General features: G+C 44.0%; 2 protein-coding genes across 2 annotated transcripts in view; both read left to right on the top strand.

Moving 5' to 3' along the window:
* PCP4 (Purkinje cell protein 4) overlaps window positions 1-21226 on the top strand; it is a 69359-nt gene extending 48133 nt beyond the window's left edge. The window contains exon 3 of the mRNA XM_055279735.2: window positions 20813-21226. Coding sequence (XP_055135710.1) covers window positions 20813-20940 — 128 coding nt within the window. The 3' untranslated portion in view covers window positions 20941-21226. The remainder of the gene's footprint in view (window positions 1-20812) is intronic.
* Window positions 12881-14099, top strand: LOC134736826 (rho GTPase-activating protein 5-like). Its single transcript, XM_063640587.1, has one exon. It carries the CDS (start codon window positions 13016-13018, stop codon window positions 14006-14008), a length of 993 nt encoding a protein of 330 aa, XP_063496657.1. The 5' UTR covers window positions 12881-13015; the 3' UTR covers window positions 14009-14099.
* Window positions 21227-26235: the final 5009 nt, after the last annotated feature.

Here is a 26235-nt window from a genome sequence, read left to right as displayed (position 1 = left end):
ACATCCCTTGTAAGTTGGATTCCTAGGTATTTTATTCTCTTTGAAGCAATTGTGAATGGGAGTTCACTCATGATTTGGCTCTCTGTTTGTCTGTTATTGGTGTACAAGAATGCTTGTGATTTTTGCACATTAATTTTGTATCCTGAGACTTTGCTGAAGTTGCTAATCAGCTTAAGGAGATTTTGGGCTGAGACAATGGGGTTTTCTAGATATACAATCATGTCATCTGCAAACAGGGACAATTTGACTTCCTCTTTTCCTAATTGAATACCCTTTATTTCCATCTCCTGCCTGATTGCTCTGGCCAGAACTTCCAGCACTATGTTGAATAGGAGCGGTGAGAGAGGGCATCCCTGCCTTGTGCCAGTTTTCAGAGGGAATGCTTCCAGTTTTTGCCCATTCAGTATGATATTGGCTGTGGGTTTGTCGTAGATAGCTCTTATTATTTTGAGATACGTCCCATCAATACCTAATTTATTGAGAGTTTTTAGCATGAAGGGTTGTTGAATTTTGTCAAAGGCCTTTTCTGCATCTATTGAGATAATCATGTGGTTTTTGTCTTTGGTTCTGTGTATATGCTGGATTACATTTATTGATTTGCGTATGTTGAACCAGCCTTGCATCCCAGGGATGAAGCCCACTTGATCATGGTGGATAAGCTTTTTGATGTGCTGCTGGATTCGGTTTGCCAGTATTTTATTGAGAATTTTTGCATCAATGTTCATCAAGGATATTGGTCTGAAATTCTCTTTTTTGGTTAAGTCTCTGCCAGGTTTTGGTATCAGGACGATGTTGGCTTCGTAAAATGTGTTAGGGAGGATTCCCTCTTTTTCTATCGATTGGAATAGTTTCAGAAGGAATGGTACCAGTTCCTCCTTGTACCTCTGGTAGAATTCAGCTGTGAATCCATCAGGTCCTGGACTCTTTTTGGTTGGTAAGCTATTGATTATTGCCACAATTTCAGAACCTGTTATTGGTCTATTCAGAGATTCAACTTCTTCCTGGTTTAGTCTTGGGAGGGTGTATTTGTCGAGGAATTTATCCATTTCTTCTAGATTTTCTAGTTTATTTGCATAGAGGTGTTTGTAGTATTCTCTGATGGTAGATTGTATTTCTGTGGGATCGGTGGTGATATCCCCTTTTTCGTTTTTTATTGCATCTATTTGATTCTTCTCTCTTTTCTTCTTTATTAGTCTTGCTAGCGGTCCATCAATTTTGTTGATCTTTTCAAAAAACCAGCTCCTGGATTCATTAATTTTTTGAAGGGTTTTTTGTGTCTCTATTTCCTTCAGTTCTGCTCTGATTTTAGTTATTTCTAGCCTTCTGCTAGCTTTTGAATGTGTTTGCTCTTGCTTTTCTAGTTCTTTTAATTGTGATGTTAGGGTGTCAATTTTGGATCTTTCCTGCTTTCTCTTGTGGGCATTTAGTGCTATAAATTTCCCTCTACACACTGCTTTGAACGTGTCCCAGAGATTCTGGTATGTTGTGTCTTTGTTCTCATTGGTTTCAAAGAACATCTTTATTTCTTCCTTCATTTCATTATGTACCCAATAGTCATTCAGGAGCAGGTTGTTCAGTTTCCATGTAGTTGAGCGGTTTTGACTGAGTTTCTTAATCCTGAGTTCTAGTTTGATTGCACTGTGGTCTGAGAGACAGTTTGTTATAATCTCTGTTCTTTTACATTTGCTGAGAAGAGCTTTACTTCCAACTATGTGGTCAATTTTGGAATAGGTGCGGTGTGGTGCTGAAAAAAATGTATATTCTGTTGATTTGGGGTGGAGAGTTCTGTAGATGTCTATTAGGTCCACTTTATGTAGAGCTGAGTTCAATTCCTGGATATCCTTGTTAACTTTCTGTCTCGTTGATCTGTCTAATGCTGACAGTGGGGTGTTAAAATCTCCCATTATTATTGTGTGGGAGTTTAAGTCCCTTTGTAGGTCACTGAGGACTTGCTTTATGAATCTGGGTGCTCCTGTGTTGGGTGCATATATATTTAGGATAGTTAGCTCTTCTTGTTGAATTGATCCCTTTACCATTATGTAATGGCCTTCTTTGTCTCTTTTGATCTTTGTTGGTTTAAAGTCTATTTTATCAGAGACTAGGATTGCAACCCCTGCCTTTTTTTGTTTTCCAGTTGCTTGATAGATCTTCCTCCATCCCTTTATTTTGAGTCTATGTGTGTCTCTGCACGTGAGATGGGTTTCCTGAATACAGCACACTGATGGGTCCTGACTCCTTATCCAGTTTGCCAGTCTGTGTCTTTTGATTGGAGCATTTAGCCCATTTACATTTAACGTGAATATTGTTATGTGTGAATCTGATCCTGTCATTATGATGTTAGTTGGTTATTTTGCTCGTTAGTTGCTATAGTTTCTTCCTAGCCTCGATGGTCTTTACAATTTGGCATGTTTTTGCAGGGGCTGGTACCGGTTGTTCCTTTCCATGTTTAGTGCTTCCTTCAGGAGCTCTTTTAGGGCAGGCCTGGTGGTGACAAAATCACTCAGCGTTTGCTTGTCTGTAAAGTATTTTATTTCTCCTTCACTTATGAAGCTTAGTTTGGCGGGATAGGAAATTCTGGGCTGAAAATTCTTTTCTTTAAGAATGTTGAATATCGGCCCCCACTCTCTTCTGGCTTGTAGAGTTTCTGCTGAGAGATCAGCTGTTAGTCTGATGGGCTTCCCTTTGTGGGTAACCCGACCTTTCTCTCTGGCTGCCCTTAACATTTTTTCCTTCATTTCCACTTTGGTGAATCTGACAATTATGTGTCTTGGAGTTGCCCTTCTTGAGGAGTATCTTTGTGGCGTTCTCTGTATTTCCTGAATCTGAATGCTGGCCTGCCTTGCTAGATTGGGGAAGTTCTCCTGGATAATATCTTGCAGAGTGTTTTCCAACTTGGTTCCATTCTCCCCATCATTTTCAGGTACACCAATCAGACGTAGGTTTGGTCTTTTCACATAGTCCCAAATTTCTTGGAGGCTTTGTTCATTTCTTTTTATTCTTTTTTCTCTAAACTTCCCTTCTCTCTTCATTTCATTCATTTCATCTTCTATCAGCGATACCCTTTCTTCCAGTTGATCGCATCTGCTACTGAGGCTTCTGCATTCTTCGCGTAGTTCTCGAAACTTGGCTTTCAGCTCCATCATCTCCTTGAAGCCCTTCTCTCCATTGGTTATTCTAGTTATCCATTCTTCTAATTTTTTTTCAAAGTTTTTAACTTCTTTGCTATTGTTTTGAATTTCCTCTCGTAGCTCAGAGTAGTTTGATCGTCTGAAGCCTTCTTCTCTCAACTCATCAAAGTCATCCTCCATCCAGCTTTGTTCCATTGCTGGTGAGGAACTGCGTTCCTTTGGAGGAGGAGAGGTGCTCTGTTTTTTAGAGTTTCCAGTTTTTTTGGTCTGTTTTTTCCCCATCTTTGTGGTTTTGTCTACTTTTTGTCTTCGATGATGGTGATGTACAGATGGGTTTTTGGTGTGGATGTCCTTTCTCTTTGTTAATTTTCCTTCTACCAAACAAGACCCTCAGCTGCAGGTCTGTTGGAGTTTACTAGAGGTCCACTCCAGACCCTGTTTGGCTGGGTGTCAGCAGCGGTGGCTGCAGAACAGTGGATTTTCGTGAGACCACAAATTCAGCTGTCTGATAGTTCCTCTGAAAGTTTTGTCTCAGAGGAGTACCCGGTTGAATGAGGTGTCAGTCTGTCCCTACTGGGGGGGTGCCTCCCAGTTAGGCTGCTCAGGGGTGAGGGACCCACTTTAGGAGGCAGTCTGTCCGTTCTCAGATCTCCAGCTGCGTGCTGGGAGAACCACTACTCTCTTCAAAGCTGTCAGTCAGACAGGGACATTTAAGGCTGTGGAGGTTCTCGCTGAGTTTTTGGTTGTCTGTGCCCTGCCCCCAGAGGTGGAGCCTACAGAGGCAGGCAGGCCTCCTTGAGCTGTGGTGGGCTCCACCCAGTTCGAGCTTCCTGGCTGCTTTGTTTACCTAAGCAAGCCTGGGCAATGGCGGGCGCCCCTCCCCCAGCCTCGTTGCCGCCTTGCAGCGTGATCTCAGACTGCTGTGCTAGCAATCAGCAAGACTCTGTGGGCATAGGACCCTCCGAGCCAGGTGCGGGACACAATCTCCTAGTGTGCCGTTTTCCAGGCCCGTTGGAAAAGCGCAGTATTAGGACGGGACTGACCCGATATTCCAGGTGCCGTCTGTTTCCCCTTTCTTTGACTAGGAAAGGGAACTCCCTGACCCCTTGCGCTTCCCGAGTGAGGCAATGCCTCGCCCTGCTTCGGCTCGCGCACAGTGCGCTTCACCGACTGTCCTGAACCCACTGTTAGGCACTCCCTAGTGAGATGAAACCGGTACCTCAAGCAGAAATGCAGAAATCACCCGTCTTCTGTGTCGCTGGGGCTGGGAGCTGGAGACCGGAGCTGTTCCTATTCGGCCATCTTGGCTCCACACCCGGATCAATCTCTGGGATTTTTAAAGCATTAAATACTATGAAGAAATGACCACCCATTTCAGAAACTGAATGGATGCACGTAAGCAAAAGATAAAATGTGCAGTTCAGGGAAAGAAATGAACCCATCCAATACACAGTAAAATACATGTGAATTTCCATTATCAACTTGAAACAAAATGTTTCCTGATGAATTATACACTGATTATCACATATGGGTAGAAGATGAGGTTCATTTAAAAGAAGCTGAAACCCCAAGATGATAACTGCTTAAACAATAGAGAAGATTATTTCTCTCTCATATAGAAGGATTCTGGAGGTAGATGGTCAAGGGCAGTCCGTGTAGTTTCAAGGAGCATCAAGCATCTGTTACTGTTTGGCAATATTTGGCATAAGACTTCCAACTTATGGTTGAATATGGCTGCATGAGCACCAGCCATTGCACCTACCTTTCAGCCAACAGAAAACAGATATGAACAGAGGGAAAAAATGGGCAAGGGATGTCTGTTAATTTTATTGTAAGATTTCTTTTTTCCACTTACATCATATTGACCAAATCCTAGTTGCAGGGACACATCCAAGAGTAAGGAGGCTGGAAATTGTTTTCTGGATAACCATGTGCTCAGCCCCAGATCAGGGGTTTTGGAACTAAGAAAAAGCGGATAAACAAAGGCAATGAACAGACTCAGCCACAACACCTTTCTGCTCCTGGAATTTATTGGGTACTTACAAGCTGGTTAGCTTGCACAGACGGGTTATCTGAATTGTCGGATGACTAATTTGTCCTCTATCCCTCCAACTAGCCTGAAGAGATTTTTTTCCTATGTTTCCTAGTCAGAGTGTGAAGAAGGGCAAAGTGTGGCTTTTCTGTGGTTTGCTGTTAGGGCAGCTAGCTGCTGATTCCTGGGAAGGAATTTCAGTTCTTTCCATGTGCTCAGAGAGAAGAAAGCATTTGGTATGTTATTCTCACTCCCAAAAGCATTTTCATTTACCCACTTTCCTTCAAGGTATTCTCGAGTAAATATTAACATATTTTCTATGTAAATAAATCTTGCAATCTGATCTCTAACAGCACAAGATTACCCCTTTTCTTTATATAATATTTCTCTCCTCCCCTGGCCCCAGGGTAACTGGTTATGGCTATAGGAGGTGGTGGTTCAGACAGCAGAATCTACTCTTGTTGGATTTGGAAGAAAGGGCTTTTATTACAAGTCCCTTAATAATTTCTGGCTTGGTAAATTTTCCTCCATCCCTTTGTTTTGAACCTATGTATGTCTTAGTTCAACCATTGTGCAACCACTGTGGAAGACAGTGTGGTGATTCCTCAAATATCTAGAAGCAGAAATACCATTTGACTCAGCAATCCCATTATTGGGTATATACCCAAAGGGATATAAATCATTCTATTATAAAGACAGAAGCATGCGTATGTTCATTGCAGCACTATTCACAATAGCAGAGACATGAAATCAACCTAAATGCCCATCAATAATAGACTGGATAAAGACCATGGAATACTATGCAGCTCTAAAAAAGGAATGAGATCATGTCCTTTGCAGGGACATGGATGGAGTTAGAAGCTGTTATCCTCAGCAAACTAACACAGGAACAGAAAATGAAACACCACGTGTTCTCACTTATAAGTGGGAGCTGAATGATGAGAACACATGAATGTATGGGGGAGAACAATACACACTGGGGCTTATTGGGAGGGAGAGCATCAGGAAGAATAGCTAATGGATGCTGGGCTTAATACCTAGGTGATGGGTTGATCTGTGAAGCAGATCACCATGGCACACATTTACCTATGTAGCAAACCTACACATCCTACACATGTACCCCGGAACTTACAATAAAAGTTACAGAAAAAAAAATTTCTGGGAGGCAGAGAGCTCAGCCTAGATGGTGTCCAGCCAGAAACAATTCATATGGAAGATATTTAGCGACACGATAGATCTTTCTAGCAGATGCTTGACTGCTCCTAATGTTGCCTGGCATGTGCCACCAGGCAAAGGACACTGGGATGTCCCCACAGCTGCCCCAGAGAAACCCAGTACCTCCGCCTCAGGGCTTACCAGAAGGTGGGATCTTCCTGTGGTTGGCTGGCCCCTGGCGTGCACTTCTGCCTCTCATAACCTTCTAGTGCACCTGCCTGGCCAGCCCTCACCTGTGCGTCAGACTTCCACCCCTGAGACATCTGGGAATGATGTCCTCCAGCTTCTCAGCCTGGTGGTAGATGGAGAAGCTGGAAGGAGGATGCTTTGGGTAAGCCAGGCTGCCGGCTGCCATCTTGGGCAATGCACCTCTGCATTGGGATGGCCCTCTACTCCTTACAAACTGTGTCCCTGCACATGCTCTCCAGAGAAAAACAAGCCTGGGCAAGGATTTGAACGTCAGTCAAGAGTCATGACTTGAATTCAAGCTGTTCTTAGTCAAGCTGTTTCTCATCATACCTCTCTGATTGTCTTTATTTTTTTCTTGAAAATGTAGGCATTTGGCTAGTGGTTCTGGGTTGAATTGTGTACTCCCTCCTTATCCAGTTCAAGTGTTGAAGCCCTAATCTCCATGACCTCAGAATGTGAGCTTATTTGGAGATAGGGTCTTTATAGAGGTAATTCAATCGAAATGATTTCCTCAGGCTGGGCCCTCATCCAGTCTGGCTGCTGTCCTTAGAAGAAGAAATCAGGATACAGACATTCACAAAGGGATCCTCATGTGAGGACACAGAGGGAAGCCATCTGCAAGCCAGGAGAGGGGTCTTAGGAGGAACCTGCTCTGCCAACACCTTCATCTTGGACTCCAGCCTCCTGGATGTGAGAACATAAATTTCTGTTGCTTAAGTGACCCCATGTGTGATAATTTGTCATGACAGCCTAAGCAATTCATACAAATAGGAATGAATTTTGCCTTTTCAACAGAAAAATTAGTGTTTCTTCAGTGATGATTATACCTTGTTTTTTTGTGCCCTTCCTCGCTTAATAAATTTGGAGGAAGATCTGATCTCATTAGTTCTCATTCTTTGTAATCGATAAGCATGGATTTGTGCTAATTTGATTATCTAGTGCCACAGTGGGCGTTTTATATAAGCCAGGGTGCCTCTGGATGGAAGCCCGAGAGACAGAAGAATGGGAAATAGATGACCGAGAGGAGCTCAGAGTAAACTCTTACTTTTGGCTACCAAATTAGGCTTTGTATTAATGAGAACTTGATTTGAACAATTGAAGACTGTGGGTTTCAGAATACTTCTATTTTAGGACAAAAGAGAATTGTTCGCTCTTGGAAAAAGCTTTAAGTACCAAAGAAGGCACTAACTTGGTAAATGGAAAGCTAGAAGAAATGCAAATTGTGTTTTTATTTGATCTGGGGAATACAATAGATGCAGAAAGTCCCCTTGCCTGGGACTGCTAATGCCTGAACTTGCTCATTAATCTCTGCCTCTTAGCACAGACCTGGAAAATTGCAATTCTCCACACCAGCAGCCCCCGTTCAATAAATACGGAGCCAGCGGGCAGGAACGAGAAGTGGCTCTGGGCTGTGGGGCTGGCTTGTTGGAATCCCACACTCCCCAAGCTGTGGAGGGACTGCAACTCAGGAGGTCAGGCAGAAGGACACAGTGCCTCTCTGCATGCTTTGTTCCCAGCTTTTTGAAGAGCTTATTGTCTTTTTTTTTAATTGGCATTTCATAAAGCGTGATGCTGTATGCCAGCATTATTAGGTACTACAGGTATAAATTTATTGTTATAGTTTTTTTCCTCTGGAGGAATTGACCTTTTCTCCAACACTAGATGCCTTATTCTTTGAGTATATCTTGATCCAATGTGAGGTGTAAAGGATAAAATTGCAATCCTTGCTTGCTTTGTTACCTGTCTCTTTGGCTTTCTCTGCCTCAAGGGCAAAGGTTTGGGTCCTTAGGAGGGAACCCCCACTCCGTCTCCTTGGCTGAGTGGCCTTGGTGTGGGGGAGGGGATCCCAGCTAAGAGGGCCCCAGCAGCACAGAACTCTGCATCAATTAGCTTAACTATATCAAGGGCAACACAGCTGACAGACGTTAATTCTTCCAAAGTTAATATCATACTTTGAAAGAAGGTAGAACGTTCTAAGAACCTTGGCATTAAAATACCCCAATTGGAAGGCATACTTAAGTTCAATGACTGTTATTTCTTTATAGCGTGCTAAAATTTAGGTGCTTTTATAGTATGCTATGTGCTGCGACTCCTAATGAAGGCAGACTCCTACTTGGGACTATTACATCCCAATTTACTGCTTGGGCACAAATTTCTGATCTACAGGATTAGGCGTTAGGAGGTCATTCGTTTCTATCAAATCAATCTTAAAATAAGAAGAGTGATCAATATGTAAATTAAAGCGTTTACCTGTTTGTGTGGTGTGTATGAGTGTGTATGTGGTGTGATGTGTGTGGTCTAATGTGTGTATGTGTATGGTGTGTGTGGTTTGTGTGTGTGTGGTGTGTATGTGTGTGTAGTGTGAGGTGTGTAATGTGTATTTGTGTATGTGTGGTATGTGTTTGTGTGTGTAATGTGGTGTATTTGTGAGTGTGTGGTATGTGTGTTTTGTGTGTGTGGTGTGGTGTGTTTGTGTGTGGTGTGTGTGAGTGTGTGCGGTGAGGGTTGTTTGTGTAGGAGTGTGTGTGGTGAGGTGTGTTTGTGTATGAGTGCATGTGTGTGGAGTGAGGGGTGTGTGTTGGTGTGTGTGTCATGTGTTTGTGTGTGGGGTATGTTTGATGTATGATGTGTGTGGTGTGTGGGTGTAGGCGTGTGTGTGTGGTGTGTGTAGGGTGTGTCTGTGTGTGTGTGGTGTGTGTGATGTGTGTGTGTTTGGTCTGTGTGGGGTGTTTGTGTATGTGTGGTGTGTGTGGTGTAGTGTGTTTGATGTGTGATGTGTGATGGGTGTGGTATGTGTGTGTGATACGATATGTGTGTTTGGTGTGGTGTGGGTGTGGTGTGTTTGTGTGTGGTGTGTGTGCTGTGTGTTTGTAGGACATGTGTTTGGTGTGGTGTGAGTGTGTGTGGTGTAGTGTGTGTGTGGTGTGTGTGTGTGGTGTGTACTTGATGTGTGATGTGGTGTGATGTGTGTGTGGTATGTGTGTGGTGTGTTTGCGTATGTGGTATGATATGTATGTTTGGTGTGGTGTGTGTGTGGTGTGTTTGTGTGAGTGTGTGTGGTATGTGACTATGTGATGGTTGTGGATGTGTCGGTCTGTTGTGTGTGTGTGGCGTGTTGTATGTGCGTGTGTCTGTGTGTTAAAAGTAAAAGCTGCTGTGGTGACTTATTGCTGGTTCCTCCAATGACGTAACCATGATGATGTGAGCAATGACCTTTCATCGCCATCAACTGGGAAACAAACAGATTTGAGAGTTTCCTTTCCCAAGTTTAGGGGTTAATGTGTTTTTGAATAGTGCTGTGTTTCAAACTTTTTATCCTTTCTGGGACTGTTGCAGGATCCATGAATAGCTCTGTCATGCCCTAGGTGACTTTTCATGTCTGTTAATTTCCTAGGAATTTATGTTAATTATTTGAAGCCTGCCACTTAGATTGTGAGTGCACAGATGAAGACCATTTTTCTGGAAGTGCTATTTCCCACCATCCGTGAAGAGCCCTGGCTGCCGCCCCCATCCTGGTTGGCCTCACTGTGGGGCTGTGCCCCTCCCAGGATGGCTCCTCGGCAGAGGCCCCCCCTGACAATCTTACCTCACCCTCTCCAGCGGCCTGCTTTGCTCTTTGAATCTCTGAAATTCTATTACTTAGTTGTGCATTTACCTTTCCATTTGTTTTCCTGGGGAAGGAGGGGACTAGGTTTGTTCTCTGCTCCCTCCCAGCCCCCAGGACAGGGATGGCTCTCTCAGACCACTCGCCGAATGCATGAATTTGGTATAGTTCCCCCAGACTGCCTGGTAAACCAGCAGTTTTTGCAAGCTGGTTGACTGTATTATGTGTTTAGACTTGGACCATCCAAGAGGTGCTTTTTCCCCAGAGCTGTATTAACTGGTCCATAAAGAAGTCTGTCAACTTGGTCTACATCTAAGGAGATGAAGTAGCACAACCCCACAGCATGAAAACAAGATTTGGAACAAGACCCAGATCCCAACTCAAGCTTGGCCAGTTTTCACAAGGTGATCTTAAGCGCCCTTCCGGAATGGGGATGATGAATGTTTCCTCAGCTCTCATAAATGACTACGTAAGTCCAAACTACAGATTACAGAAGCCCAAATTCTCTTTGTAAAATAGGGAATCTTAAATATAGATTCTCTATGATGCAAAGCTACTTTAAAACCTATGAAGCCTCCAAATTAGGTCAGGTGCGGTTATAGGCTGAGCCATGTCATCTCCCCACCCAAATTAATATGTGGAAGCTCTAACCTCTAGTACCCCAGAGTGTAACTACTTTTGGAGATGGTTAAAGAGATGGTTAATTGATTAATGTTAAATTAATGTCCTCATGTGGTGACAACACAGCAAAAAGGTGGCCATCTGCAAGCCATGGAGAGAGGCCTCACGAGAAACCACACCTGCCGACACCTTCGTCTCCAACTTCCGGCCTCCAGAACTGTGGGAAAATAAATTCCCATTGGTGAAGCCACCTAGTCTCTGGTATTTTGTTATGGCAGCCTGAGCAAACTCATACTCTTCTTGACAAGTATCTGCTGATGGACTATGGGACTGATGTGAGAACCTCTGCTCCAGCACCAAACTCTGTTTTATCAGAATAGATAAATGCAAGTGGAATTTTAATTTATCAAAGCATTTTTCTGTTCTTTGGATTTTCACGACAATACCAGAGACTTAAAAAAAATATGGAGACAGGATCTCACTATGTTGCCCAGGCTAGTCTCAAACTCCTGGGCTCAAGTGACCCTCCTGCCTCGGCCTCCCAAAGTGCTAGGATTACAGGTGTGAGTCACCATGCCTGGCCCTGAGACTTGTAATATTCATTTGGGATTGTCTTCAACTGGTAGTATAATAGTTCCTAACATTTATATTTATGATTCTCTATTTTACATTTGCCCATCAAATATCTGTAAAATAAAATCTACTTGAGTATATGAGGGAGGATCTATTTAATGCTCAATAAAGAGTGGTTTTTATTACCATTCCATCTTTAAGAAGGGCTGCCTGAGCTTTCTCTTATGACATCATAAAACATATAATTGCAGAGGCCACCTTCTATTCAGTTTCTGTGGGGGAAAGGCAGTATTTCAGGAAAGTAGCATAAGAAATGTCTATACTAGTGCAAAGTTTAAACTTGAATAGGACCGTTTTGCTCCCTAGTGGAGGTCATGGCAGAACTGAATCAGGGGACGTTCCAAGCCTCAGGGAGCATCATCATTTCTTCATTATTCAAGGGCCATCGGCAGAGCTCTGTGTCAGGTCCTGGTGGTTTAATGAGGTTTCTGCTCAGAGGGAAAAGCCTTATTGCTGGGAGCCATTTTGCAGCTACACTATTTGTTGAGAAAGGGCAGTGTGACAGGTAGACAAGTAATGGACAGGTAGCTAGATAATGTAGCAGTTCACATAGCTGCCCAGCCTGATAGATTTTCATTGTCACTTCCTTTGAGGTGAGATCTTACAGGTGATGGACTTGGCTGAAGTCTGAAGGCCTTATGAGGGATAATGGCCCCCCAGGGACACAGGACGTTAAATCATGGGACCATTTTTTTTGAGCTATAATGATCAATAAGTCGGGTTTCCCCTAGCCTTCTAGTGGAGTTGGAATTGCTGTTCTCTTACATCAAATCTGCTAATTGGCATGAATATCTCTTGACTGTTCTGTGGTCAGCTTGAGAATTTCAGAATGTCTATGCAGAGTGGGAAAAGGTAGAATTCCAGGACCTGAGGCAAATGCAAGTATGACAACTGTGAAGCCCTGGATGGCTTACAAGGTATTTTGGTGAAATACTTAACAGGAAAAGCCGAGGACAAGTCAAATGTAGTGGAGTTGAACAAAGAATGATTCCAGAATTAGGCATCTCTCTGAACCAGAACATGTTCTCAGAACTCCAGCCTGCCACGTGGTCCGGCAGTCTTGATGGGCAGAGAGCAGACGTGAGGCACCGAGGCAGCTTAACTGGTTACAGTGCAGCATTTTGCCCTGTTTGAGTAAGTTGCCCACCTGTGATTGACTGAAAATGGGCTGCTGTGATTGACGGAGACCCCACTGTTTGTGGACCAGAGCACGTCTGTACAGTACTCCTGAGTTAGGCTTCTAGTTAGTTTTTGTACTAAGAAAGATTGTAGTTTTTATTTGAGGACTGGAGTATGGAGGCATCTTCAGGCCAAATGTAATCTAGTGTAACCTGCTGCTCGCTCAGACTGAAAAGCCACCGTTCCAGATATAGATTAGATTTGGAAGGAAATGAATATCCTATTCATAGTACCCCAAACTGTCATGACCATGAACGCAACCATAAAGTGCCTCCACCTATTAAACCTAAACCAGTTGTACCTAAGACAAATGTGAAAAAACTGGATCCAAACCTTTTAAAAACAATTGAAGCTGGTATTGGTAAAAATCCAAGAAAGCAGACTTCCCGGGTGCCTTTGGCACATCCTGAAGATATGGATCCTTCAGATAGCTATGCGGAACCCATTGATACAATTTTCAAACAGAAGGGCTATTCTGATGAGATTTATGTTGTCCCAGATGATAGTCAAAATCGCATTAAAATTCGAAACTCATTTGTAAATAATACCCAAGGAGATGAAGAAAATGGATTTTCTGATAGAACCTCAAAAAGTCATGGGGAACGGAGGCCTTCAAAATACAAATATAAATCTAAAACCTTGTTTAGTAAAGCCAAGTCATACTATAGAAGAACACATTCAGATGCCAGTGATGATGAGGCTTTCACCACTTCTAAAACAAAAAGAAAAGGAAGACATCATGGAAGTGAAAAAGATCCACTTCTTTCTCCTGTTGAAACTTGGAAAGGTGGTATTGATAATCCTGCAATCACTTCTGACCAGGAGTTAGATGATAAGAAGATGAAGAAAACCCACAAAGTGAAAGAAGATAAAAAGCAGAAAAAGAAAACTAAGAACTTCAATCCACCAACACGTAGAAATTGGGAAAGTAATTACTTTGGGATGCCCCTCCAGGATCTGGTTACAGCTGAGAAGCTCGTACCAGTATTTGTTGAGAAATGTGTGGAATTTATTGAAGATACAGGGTTATGTACCGAAGGACTCTACCATGTCAGCGGGAACAAAACTGACCAAGACAATATTCAAAAGCAGTTTGATCAAGATCATAATATCAATCTAGTGTCAATGGAAGTAACAGTAAATGCTCTAGCTGGAGCCCTTAAAGCTTTCTTTGCAGATCTGCCAGATCCTTTAATTCCATATTCTCTTCAGCCGGAACTATTGGAAGCAGCAAAAATCTCGGATAAAACAGAACGTCTTCATGCCTTGAAAGAAATTGTTAAGAAATTTCATCCTGTAAACTATGATGTGTTCAGATATGTGATAACACATCTAAACAGGGTTAGTCAGCAAAATAAAATCAACCTAATGACAGCAGACAACTTATCCATTTTTGGCCAACCTTGATGAGACCTGATTTTGAAAATCGAGAGTTTCTGTCTACTACTAAGATTCATCAATCTGTTGTTGAAACATTCATTCAGCAGTGTCAGTTTTTCTTTTACAATGGAGAAATTGTAGAAACGACAAACATTGTGGCTCCTCCACCACCTTCAAACCCAGGACAGTTGGTGGAACCAATGGTACCACTTCAGTTGCCGCCACCATTGCAACCTCAGCTGATACAACCACAATTACAAACGGATCCTCTTGGTATTATATGAGTAGGAAGTGATTGCAAACAGGCTGGATTTGGACAAAAAGCAAATCTAGACATGCATGTTTCAGGGTTCAGTAGTATACTTCATGTTTCATACAGATAATTCACATTCAAAATTACATTTTCTCTTTGAACTAGATGGTATTCCTTATTCACTTACATTACAAATCTAAGACCATGTGATAAGCATGACTGGAGAGGTTTAATTTTTATAAACATAAATAGCTATAAAGTACAAAGCTGCTGCTGCATGCAACCTTACTGCAATCAGTATATCATTCCTGTGGCAATTTCTGTCACATTATATTGTGAATAAAATTTTTCTATAGAAATTAAATGATTTAAAAACTCACCTATATGAAACATTTAAAGCTTTTCAGCCTGCTTTCTGGCTGATTTTGTTATTTGATGTGCTAATTTGGGCAACTTAATTTACATTCTGGCAGTCAGTGTAGATAAGTAAAAGCCCCCAGTTAAGTATTTTATAATTTCAGGCTACTGAGGCCATGCTTGGGATGTTGTTTGAAAGAAAGAAAAAATACACTTGACATATTTCACATTTCTGTACCTTCGTCTTTACTTCCAAGTAAACCTGTGGATGATTTGATGAGGGATAAATGAACCTATTTCTTTTACACACATACCAAGGACATGCTTGTGGCTAAAGTGAGTTGATAATGTTGTGCAAAGGATAGTTGTCACCAACTCATTTCTTTATGGTCCATAATGAAATAAAAATTTTGTATACTGTTAATTCTGTAAACAGATGCATGTTCAAAAGATCTATGATGGTCTTGTAATCTTAATCTAATATATTTTAGATATTTTAATTTTTTCCCTCTTGGGGAACACATTTAGTATAGTGTAGAAAATACTTCATGACATTTTCATATAAGGTTATATAACTTTTCATACATAAACATGAAATTTGTTGTAGAAAATTCTTTAAACCAAACATTTAAATCTAGGACTTCAATTTAATTTGTTCCTTGAATCTATTTTTATGTGGTCCTTAAAAAATATCTAAAAAACCCATTGCTAATATAGCAACAAAAATACTTTGGGTACTGAAAAAAAAAAAAAAAGAGAGTGGGTGTGGCCAAGGTGATTTTCCAATACAGGCGGCAGAATCCTACGTGCACATGTCAGGGAGAGGCCACCCAGTCCAGACCTACGCCTTCAGACATCTGTGTGAAGGAGCAAGTGGTAATATGACAGAAATGATTGTACTGCAATCTGGACATGACAATGGCATTTGTTTCCTCGGTACCACTCATTTAGATGCCCTGCTCCCTCCTGGACACAGAAGCTCTGCAAAGGCCTCTAGGCCACTAGGAGGGCATGGTGTGTGCCCTCGTAGCTAAGGAGAATGTCCTTCTGCATTGTCTAAGCTTTGCAGTGACATGACTTGTGAGTTGTGGACTGTATCGGTTGGCAGTGGGAAGTCTCTCTTTTGAACACATTTTAAGGATATTCTTTCTTCTTTGTATTTCTGAGCTGGGGCCATCTTGCAACAAACCCAGCAAACACAGCTGACCATGATGGCCAGGCGGGCGGCCAGGATGGCCAGGCGGGCGGCCAGGATGGCCAGGCGGGCGGCCATGATGGAAAGTGCCCCTTCCTCCCTAGATGGGGGCCCGAGTGATCCATGAATCTCACCCCTGAGTAGACACAGGCACCCTGAGGCTGGAGAGCCACCTTACTGCCCACGTCCCCTTCACTGGCCTTTGCAGCTCTGGCCATGCCATGCCCAGTACGGTGTGGCCTGTGCTTTAAGGTACAACGGAGTGTTGATCTGAACATAAACCTAACACTGGGAACCAGGTAGCACAGGCTTTTGTTTTCTAGATGAGAAAACTGAGCACCAGAGAAGCTAAGAACTTTTTTCAGAGTCACAGAGCAGTCAGAGGCAATCCCCAAATTCAGATTTTACCTGAACTCCATAGCCCCACTTCTGCAGGGTGACTGGCTCAGTGCGGGGAGTATCTAGGTGTGAGGAGAGAGGCAGCCTCTCATCCCCAAGGAGACTGAGGGCTTTGGCTGCTGGGACACGAGGCCTGTGTTTTTTGTTTTTGTTTTTGTTTGAGACAGGTCTCACTCTGTTGCCCAGGCTGGAGTGCAGTGGTGCAATCATAGCTCACAGCAGCCTCCACCTCCCGGGCTCCAGTGATCCTTCCAGCTCAGTCTCCTGAGTAGCTGGGACTATGCTCAGCTCTGTGTAAAAATTAGCTGCCACTACTCCTGGCTAATTTTTAACTTTTTGTAGAAACGTTGTCTCCATATGCTGCCCAGGCTGGTCTCAAACTCTCACCTCAGTCTCCGAATGTGCTGAGATTACCGGCATGAGCCACCACACCTGGCCCCAGGTTTTGTTTATTCCCTGGCCAGCTATTGGTGGCAGGCTCTGTTCTAGGCAAGAAGAGGCTTAAAAACCCACCTGGAGCTTCTCTGGCTTTGCTGGGTCCCCACAGCCTCCTCTGGGGCCACAGGCCCTGGCCCAGGGGCATGAGGGTGCACCCGTGCCTTCCTCTTTCCCTGTGTGCCTGTTGAGGTCTGGACGTCTGCCCCTGGACACCTGTGCCCCTCTTCTCTGCGTCCGGCCTTGAGCATTTCCCGAGGCTTTCTCCCACGAAACAGCAGTGCTTCCTGACGTCATTCTCAGGCGCCAGGTTTTCCATCTTCCTTACGGTGCCACCTGTGGGCTGTGTCCCTCTGGCTGCCCAGACAGTGGCTTTCTCAGGACAGCTCCCAGCTACATGCCCCCCTTAGAGGCCCGTTGAGACCCTCCTCCATGACAATGCTGCAGGGAGTGAGGACAAGGACTCGCCTTACAAACTGAAGTTAAATGGTTACCAAGGAGGGTACCATGCTTGTTTAGTCCTCCAGATAAACGTATGCATTGAACAGCTGCGTAGCATATTAAGTAATGGACTCACTTGCAATCAATAGTTTTTAATTGAACACCTACTGTGTGCTGGGTCCTATGTAAGCTGTTGGAACAAGGCAGACAAAGTCCCTGGCCTCACAGAGCTCACACTCTAGCATAGAAGACGACAAACCAGGGAAGGAAAGAAAGACGTAAAGTAATGGGTAACAATTGCACTGTGAAAAACTGCAATGCAGGCTTGGGGGTGTGGCGTGCCCCTAGGGGACATATTCGGGGAATGTCCTCACCTAGGGCTCTTCAGTCTCCCCAGCAGGCATGGCCGAGGGCTTCCCTGCTGGTGTCAGCAGTAGAAAGGGCCGCCTGTACTGCCCGTGGGTCCCTGCCTCTGCCCGGGAGTGATGGGGCTGGGGAGGCTCTTCACAGGGCCACCCTGCTCCTGTGGCCTTGTCACTATCACTAGGGTCATCCTTGGGGAACCTTGGCAGGCTCCAAGGCCCTGAAGAGTGGTTCTGGGAGTGGATGCCTGGCTGTGGTCCCTTCCCTTACTCTCCTCCCCCACCTTTGTGCCTGCTGAATCTGGGGTATTTAGAACTGTACTTTCCTGACTTCCAGGGCCACAGACCATTTGTATTGAACCCCGTGCCACTGAGTCTAATTGGTTGTCCCTTCTCCACTGCAGTCGGGTGCCCCGTTCTCTTCCTTACACACTCCTGGCTGGCTCAGCGGAAGCTCCTGTCACTCCTCTAACAGTGTCTGACCTTACCCCCGGGAACTGGACTGTCTGAAGGATACAGAAAGTAGCGATTCCTTAAATGTTAGTGGTTTCTTTTTTAAACAACGTAGTATTTTTCAAATGAGGAATCAGTCAATCACTTTTGGATGAGATATCAGTTTAAGATATAAGTGCAAAATTGATTTTTGTGACCTGTCCTCACTGTTTCATTATATATTTCCTTAATATACATAATTTTCTGCATCTTCGTTTGTCATTTGTCAAAAAATAATATTGCCGCTTTCTTCCATTATTATAAAGGGGAAAAGATGAATCAGGCCCTTTAAATACTTCAGACTGCAGCAACATTTTACATTTAAAAGGGAAACTTCCCCTCCTACTTGGAATCAGAGTGAATTTTTCCCCTTTGCCCTCACTGTACAGTCGATGCAAGGATTCCTCTGGGAGTAGAAGGATTTGGGACTATAAATCATCTTATGAAGAATGACAACTCCTAGTGCTGTAGATGCTACCTAACCAAGGATGTTATTGGTACTAAAGGGTTTATTGCCATCAGCACAAACACTGGTGCCATTTGCATTCTGGGTTTGCTAGACACTTGCCCTCCAGTCCCAGGCTCATGTGATAACATTAATTAACCACTTTTAAAGCATCTACTTGAGCCACAGGAAACTTTTACTTCTCCCAGTGATCCTACCCCTTATTGTTCTGCAAAGAAAGGGCCTTGGCAATGTAGAAGACAATGTGAATGGCTACCTGGAGTGTGAGAAACAGTTCCACTTGTCTCTCTATCATTTGGGCTGTCGTGGGTTAAAAAGGAAGCACCCCCCTCCCCTGCCTCTGAAATATTCCTGAACATTGGTGCACTCAACATCTCTGCTTTTATGAGCATTGGCGGCAAGTTTGAAATAGAAGACAACAGTTCTCTGATTTGGGTCATGGCTCCATCAGTCCTATAAGGCTTCCAAAGCCAGAGCTGACATTCCCTCCTCCTAGGTGAGAGTATGATTGAAGGGTTCCTGGTGGAAGCTGCTTAGGATCTAGGAAAATTGAGAGGAGGCTGCTTACAGCTCTGCAGATGCGTCTGAAATAAGTGCTAATTCTCATCTATCTATTACCTATCTGTATCTATCTATCATCTACTTATGTTTGTATGTCTATCATCTATATATCTATCTATCATCTATCTATCTATCTATCATCTATCTATCTATCATCTATCATCTATCTATCTATCATCTATCTATCATCTATCTATCTATCATCTATCTATCTATCTATCTATCTATCTATCTATCTAATCTATCTATCATCTATCTATCTATCTATCTATATCTATCTATCTATCTAATCTAGAGCAAGCAGGATAGAACAGGCAGGCCTTACCTCAAGTCCTCAAGGAAGCCCAGCTTCCTCCACCCTCTCTGATAGAGCTGGTGCCTAAGCATTGTTATGCAAAGTCCCTAAACAAGGTAGCGGATGATGAACTCAGGCTGCCTGGTGACACTCAGGAATAGAGCCCACGCCCTGCCCACTGGCTGGGGCTTTTCCTCTGCCTCAGAATGCCTCCAGTTCTCCCATCTCCAAGCCGGCTGTGCTCCTCACAGGGCTGGCCTCCTCTGCGCTAGGTGCAAGCCCAGGGTGGCAGTGAGGCTCTTGGCCCAGGTCCCAGGAGAGGTGAGTTCTGTCGCCAGTTCTGGCTTGAGCTAACTCCAAGGCCTTCTTTGTCCTTGGATCTCAATTCCAGCCACACCTGAGAGTCTTTTTAAAAGTGTAGCTGTCTGGCCTCCCCCCAGGGACACGGATTTCTCAACATCCATCTTACCCTTAGGAGCACCCTTCCCACTGCGGCTGTGCAAGGAGGAAGCCCTGAGTCTGGGGTGAGACCGTCATGCCTGTATTTAAAAAAAGAAAGAAAAAGGAAAAGGATGCCTTTGATGAATCTGATGTTTAGCCTTCATCAGACTAGAGGCATTTATTATTTTATTTTAGTTTTTTATTTCCGTAGGTTTTTGGGGAACAGGTGGTGTTTGGTTACATGAGTAAGTTCTTCAGTGGTGATTTGTAAGATTTTGATGCACCCATCACCTGAGCAGCATACACTATACACTCTACGGCCATACCACCCTGAACATGCCGGGTCTCATCAGACTAGAGGCTTTTGAAAGACATTTACCTTCCACGACTGAAGAATTCTATTGATTTATTTGTTTTTCCATCTTGGCTGCACTGGCCCTGTGCTGTAGTAAGGTACACAGCACAGAGGCCCAAGCCTTTGCTCCCCACCGCCCCCCGCTTTGTATCCTGCCACCGTGTGAATTGGTGAAATCCCTCCACTTTAGCAAGCCATTTGCCAAGTCTACCTCATAGGAACAAGAATGTAAGCTTTGTGAAAGTTCAGTCGAACTGTGAAGGTCAAATGGTGTCATCCCATCTTGACGATGATAAAAATGGAAGCCATGATTGCAATAAGCAAATCTTTCCTGAGAATGACACACAGAATTACACACGGAAACTCAGTGTACAACTTTGCTAACTCAGTAATTGTGAATATCAGCTATCATTGGACCAATATCTTAGCAATATTTAAATGGCACCTATGTGAGATAGCAGGAGAAAGTAACAGCACAGCCAATATTAAAACCATATATCAAGATGGTCATTGAGAACAGCAAATCATGTGCAGAAAATACATGAAGTGTTGAGACTGTGTCCTTGAGTTTCATTGTCCTGCTCAGGTGGTAGATTCTAAGCTCTGTCAAAACACTCCACTGGATTTTACTTTGCAAATGAGCTTTTGTCCTGGGGTGTAAGTCAAGCCCCCGTGTGTGCCCCAAGGTGGACTCCCTGGCTTCACTTATCTAGTGGGGCTGTCTGCGTTCCTATTTTCAGCTCAGTGATTGCCTTCTGTTTGTGTTTGTCTTGCTACAGATGGACAGAAGAAAGTTCAAGAAGAATTTGACATTGACATGGATGCACCAGAGACAGAACGTGCAGCGGTGGCCATTCAGTCTCAGTTCAGAAAATTCCAGAAGAAGAAGGCTGGGTCTCAGTCCTAGCGGGAAAGCCCGCTCCTAGTCCACCTGAAAACACCAAATTCAACCATCACCTGTCAAGAAATTAAAAGAACAACACCCTAGAGAGAAGTCATCCACAAACAATCCACACACACACAGCAAACCTCCAATGCATGTACAGAAACCCGTGATATTTATACCCTTGTAGGAAGGTATAGACAATGGAATTGTGAGTAGCTTAATCTCTATGTTTCTCTCCATTTTCATTCCTCCTGCAACTATTTTCCTTGATGTTGTAATAAAATGAAGTTAAGATGAGTGAATTCAAGTGACTGCCTTTCTCTCTCTCTTTATTTTACCCGATGTTAGAGGTGACTGTGAGCCAGGTGTCTATTTCTTTTTCTTAGGAGTCAGAGATGTAACACATCATCTTCTGTTAGGAGCTTTTTTGCTGAGAGTGAGAGATCCATTTTCAGCCATGCTTGCCTCATTTGGAGAGTCCTAAGTGCTGGCTGGCGATGGCAACATATTTTCTTCTTATCATGGGAATAGAGCCCTGTATCCTCGGGTGCCAAAGACAGAAGTTTCCCTGGGGAATTTGACTGATTCAGGAGGACAAAATGGGAGAAGGTGATGTGCATCTGTGTTTGGAGCATCCCCAGATTTACTCAGCAGACCCATTTCAAATCTCCAAAGGGGACACCCTAGCCTGTTACAGGCCATTCTGCAGCTTACCTGCAGTGCTTTGCACCTGTGTGGCTCCAGGGTCCCAGCACCTTCTCCAGATCCCCCAACTCCCTCTATGCTGTGATTTGCCACCTGGTAGGGTTACTTATTACAACCTATAGCAATTTAGAGAAGCTATCAGGCTTCTCTTCCACTCCATCTTCTCCCATGCAAACCTTGCAGGTAAACTGTTCTGTAAATCCCAAAGTAGTTTTGTAGGCAGTGAGGAGAGGTCCGTCACATGGAGAGGACCTCAACGCCACTGATCTGGGGGCCAGTTGGTTGGGTGGGTACCCGCCTTGGGAGGTACTTGTGGCTTTTGTTTGAAGTTTTCCACATGATAACGTGATGTGTAAGTCACATCTCATCTTCAACCTCCTGAGATGCTTGAGATGCTCCATGACTGCTCTTGTACACCGTGGGACATTGCATGTCTTTCCTTTGCCAGCTCCTTAACAAAAGGTCAAGGTGGAGCATGAAGAATAATGGGAAAAGGGGCGAGGGATGATGCCGTGCGTGTGCACATGCGTGTGCATGGGTGTGTGGATGTAAGGGATGGTGGGAGTGAGGCGTGGGCAGGGCAATGACTGCAGGTGGATGTGCCACTGTTCCTGCAGCAGGGCCCCGTTTATTGTCGGGAGGGCACAGGTCGAGAAACACTGGCGTGCTTGGGTGATTTACTGTCTCAAAAATCCCTCTGAAAATGTGCATATTTTCTCGTGTAAGGAAATCTCTCCTGCCAGACAATTCCCTGCAGTCGTTAGAGACAGGGAAAACTCATAGACTCTGATGAATTTCCAATCATCAGAGAGCTAAATAGGATCACTTGGCCCTGATAACCAGCGAGGGCTCTGTGGGGCTCCTGATGCTGTGGGGCTACTGAAAAGAGGACCACAGGCTGAAGGGACACTCCAGGAAAAGCTTCCTGAGACAGCAGGGGTACGAATGCCACAGAAATCAGGTGGGTCTCGATGTAGTCTTCTTTGGCGTTCCCTTAAGCTACCAACGTAAAGTAAGCCAGGAACAAAACAAACACATATTTTGGATCAGTTTCACCACACCTCATACTTCAAGCACCTCCATCCTCTGAATAGTTCACCTAAAGGAAGTAGGGGCGCTGTCTCTACTGGCTGCACTCTGGCCGGTGCTGCCCCGACGCTGACCCCTCTGGAAGCTAATCTGGCTTATAATGAGGATGCTTTCTTTAGAGCGGACTCTCCATGCACAGCAGAAAATCCCAATGGAGTGGTTCTTCCCTATGTCCCCAAGGGACTGGGAATATTCTTTCAGTAACAATGGCCCACTGGGGGAAGAAGGATGAGACTGGGGTGAGAGATGCGAAATTCGGAGAGGTCCCTCAAAGATTGTGATGTGCCTTTCTTGTTCCAATCACAGGACAGGGGTATAACTGCTTTCCTTTGAACCATCAGGATGAATTTAACTATTCACTTCCCAGGTAGATTCATCAGGGTCTAGAGCTTCAGCTAACAGCATGGGGAAGATTCCAAATGCACCCCCCTCAGCATAGGAACTGGGTATGTTGTGTCTATGGTCTCACAAAACCAGAAGAAGGACAAGGGATTGTGGCTTCAGGCTTGGGAGCACCTTTTCCTTGCCATGGGCTGCAGTGTTTATTTAGGGTAAAGGAAGGAAACTCCTGAGGTGCTACGGGGTGCCAGCAATTTGGAGCATCACTAATTCAATGTCCCTTCAGCCGTGTGTATTCAACTCCTGCTGTGGGTGTGGACTTGGTGCAGTGGCTGCAAAGCAGGACAGTCCTTGTCAAGGTGCTGTCAGGCTGGTGGGGAAGGGACGAGGATAAGCAGATGCTGGAACAGAAGGAGGGGCACAGCAAGGCAGAGCATGGAGAATCAATCACTCAAGTCTTCTCCAGGTGTAGCCATGCCCGGCAGTGCACTGAGGGCTGACAGGAATTTCTGGGTAAATAAAGGCGGTGGTTGGTGAAGAAGGGTCTGGGCAAAGTCCTTGAGAAGGAGGTGACAAACTTTGCCATCCCAGAGGCTGAATTTATCAATGCACTTCAGCCTGGGGGATGTGACTCTGCTCTCTGAACTTAGGGAGGCCAGGAGGCAAGAACCCAAGTATTTGAGACTTGAAACTGGATCCATCTTTGACTTACAGTCAGTCAAGTGACTACAGAGAAGTTGCCTACCTCAAGCAGCCAGTTTCTTTAACAGCAAAGTGATGATAAAATCTTTGTGGTAAGGTGGTTGGCAAAGTGTTAGGAATTTAGAATGAGGCAAAACGCATGAGTGTCTGGCTCAGTGTAGGTGTCTAATAAATGTAAGCTGTCATTATTGATAAACCAGTGTGGTAAAGAGTCAACCATGGCTTCCCTTATCAACATGCAACACACAACACCTCACTCAACGGAAGCCATGGGACTCAGTTTCCCTTGGCTACAGCCAGTTGGACCAGTGGTAGGCACTTGACTCAAGGGGTGGGCTCAGCCTGTCTGAATATTTCTCTAGTGATTCTGAATTAACCATCATAGGAGCTGAGCCAGTTAAGTTGAGGTAGATGTTGAGCTGGGACAAGGCTGGTGTGGTGACAGGTAAAAGCTGCAAAAAAGGTTTTAAAAAACTGTTTTTTTTTTTTTTTCAAGGAGCTGCAAAAGCCCATGTGGAGACAGGTGCAGGAAGAAGGAGAGGATTTGAGACTCAAGGTACATGAGCCCATGAGAGATGAAGAGGTAGCCTAGGTTGAGTTAGTCATTTGGTAGCAATGAATAGAAACCCACTCATACTAGCTAAAAAAAGAGAGAATTATTCAGGTCTCACAGACATCCAAGAATAGAACATCGAAGACACCCAAGAAAAGAACAGAACACCGTGGGCAGGCAGAATTATATTAGATTTATAAATAAACTGGGGCACAGTGGGGAAGAATTGACGTCTTTATGTTATTGTTTTTATAGCACTTTATGACGTTTGGTGGTTTTATAGTTTTCTTCATATAGGTCTTGCACATTTCTTTTTGTTCTATTTCTAAGTGTTTCATAGTTTTTGTTGTCCTGGTAAGCACGATCTTTTTTGAAAGCATTCTCTAGTAGGTGTTGCTGTTATCTCAAAGAACTACTGATTTCTGTATATTTAGCTCTGTAACTATTCATCTTACTGAACTACAGTCCCGATCATTTTTCAGTGAATATTTTTGGATTTCCAGGTCCTATCACTTGCAAATAACAATAATTTTGTCTCTTCTTTCTGACTACTTTCAATTCCTTTCCTTTGTTCTGTCTCATCTTCCTTATAATTAATTCTTGTGTGTTGAGGGAGGCTTGGGCATGAGTTCAGTCTCAACAGTTATAGTGACAGACCATCTCATGGGGTTGTCATTTGCATGGGTCAGCTATTTTGGGTTGATTGATTTTAACTTCATAAGATCATCTTTTCTCAAGTTTTATGAGTCTCTTATTGTACCTTTGAATGCACACATTTTATAGACTGTGGAGATTAACCTAAATAAATTAGTATAATTGTAAGGGGAGATTGAACAGGAAGAGTTTAGGGTTAGGGCTTATGTAGGATTTGCGTTTAAGATGAGGATTCACAGAAATGTCATGTTTAGGAGATTTCACTTGATTACAGCTCAAATCGTGGACAATCAAGGTAGAGTCCCTTGGTCACTCTTTTAGCTAGAGATGTTATAACAAAATACCATACAAGGGTGGCTTAAACAATAGACACTTATTTTTCACACTTCCGGAGGCTAGGAAGTCCAAGATGAAGGTCCTGGTGAGGTCTCTCTTCCTGGCTTTTAGACAGCCACCTTCTTGCTGTGTCCTCACATGGTACCATGGTTCATGGTAGTGAACTTGCTGTTCTTTTTTTGTTGTTGTTGTTTTGAGATGGAGGTCTCACTGTGTTACCCAGGCTGGAGTGGAATGGTGGGATCTCAGCTCACTGCAACCTCTGCCTCCTGGGTTCAAGCGATTCTCCTGCCTCAGCCTCCTGAGTAGCTGGGATTATAGGTGTGCACCACCACGCCCCGCTAATTTTTGTATTTTTAGTAGAGATGGGGTTTCACCATTTTGGCCATGCTGGTCTCAAACTTCTGACCTCAGGTGATCCACCCACCTCAGCCTCCCAAAGTGCTGGGATTACATCCATGAGCCACTGTGCCCAGCTTTTTCTCTTCTTGTAAGGGAAATAATCCCATCATGGGGCCCAACCCTTTTTATTTCATCTAAGCCTAATTACCTCCCAAAGGTCCCACTTCAATATCATCATCTTGGGGGTTAGGGATTCACCATGTGAATTTAAAGGGACATAAACATTCAGTCCATAACATTCAGCTCACCCTTGGGCTTCATTTTCTGTAATTTGATCAGACTGAACAGTAGATTGGACTTTATTTACTGCCCATCGATTTACTGCACAATGTGGATTTATGCTCATCGCCTGCCACTCTTCCCCTCCGGTTGCTGCTTCAAGACTGGCTCCATTTTCCCTACCGCTGTGACAATGCACTCTGTTCAGTGCCCCATTGCCCTTTAGGAATTCTTCTGCTCTTTTGTTAACAGTTGCTTAATTCAATAAGAATTAAGGGTAAGCAGAATGCTGCTATGCTTTATGTGCCCTCCATGGG

This window comes from Symphalangus syndactylus, chromosome 5 (genome assembly GCF_028878055.3).
Source record: "Symphalangus syndactylus isolate Jambi chromosome 5, NHGRI_mSymSyn1-v2.1_pri, whole genome shotgun sequence".
NCBI classification, from domain to species: Eukaryota; Metazoa; Chordata; class Mammalia; order Primates; family Hylobatidae; genus Symphalangus; species Symphalangus syndactylus.
Note: the sequence above shows the minus strand (reverse complement) of the source record. Positions and strands in the feature narration are given on the sequence as shown.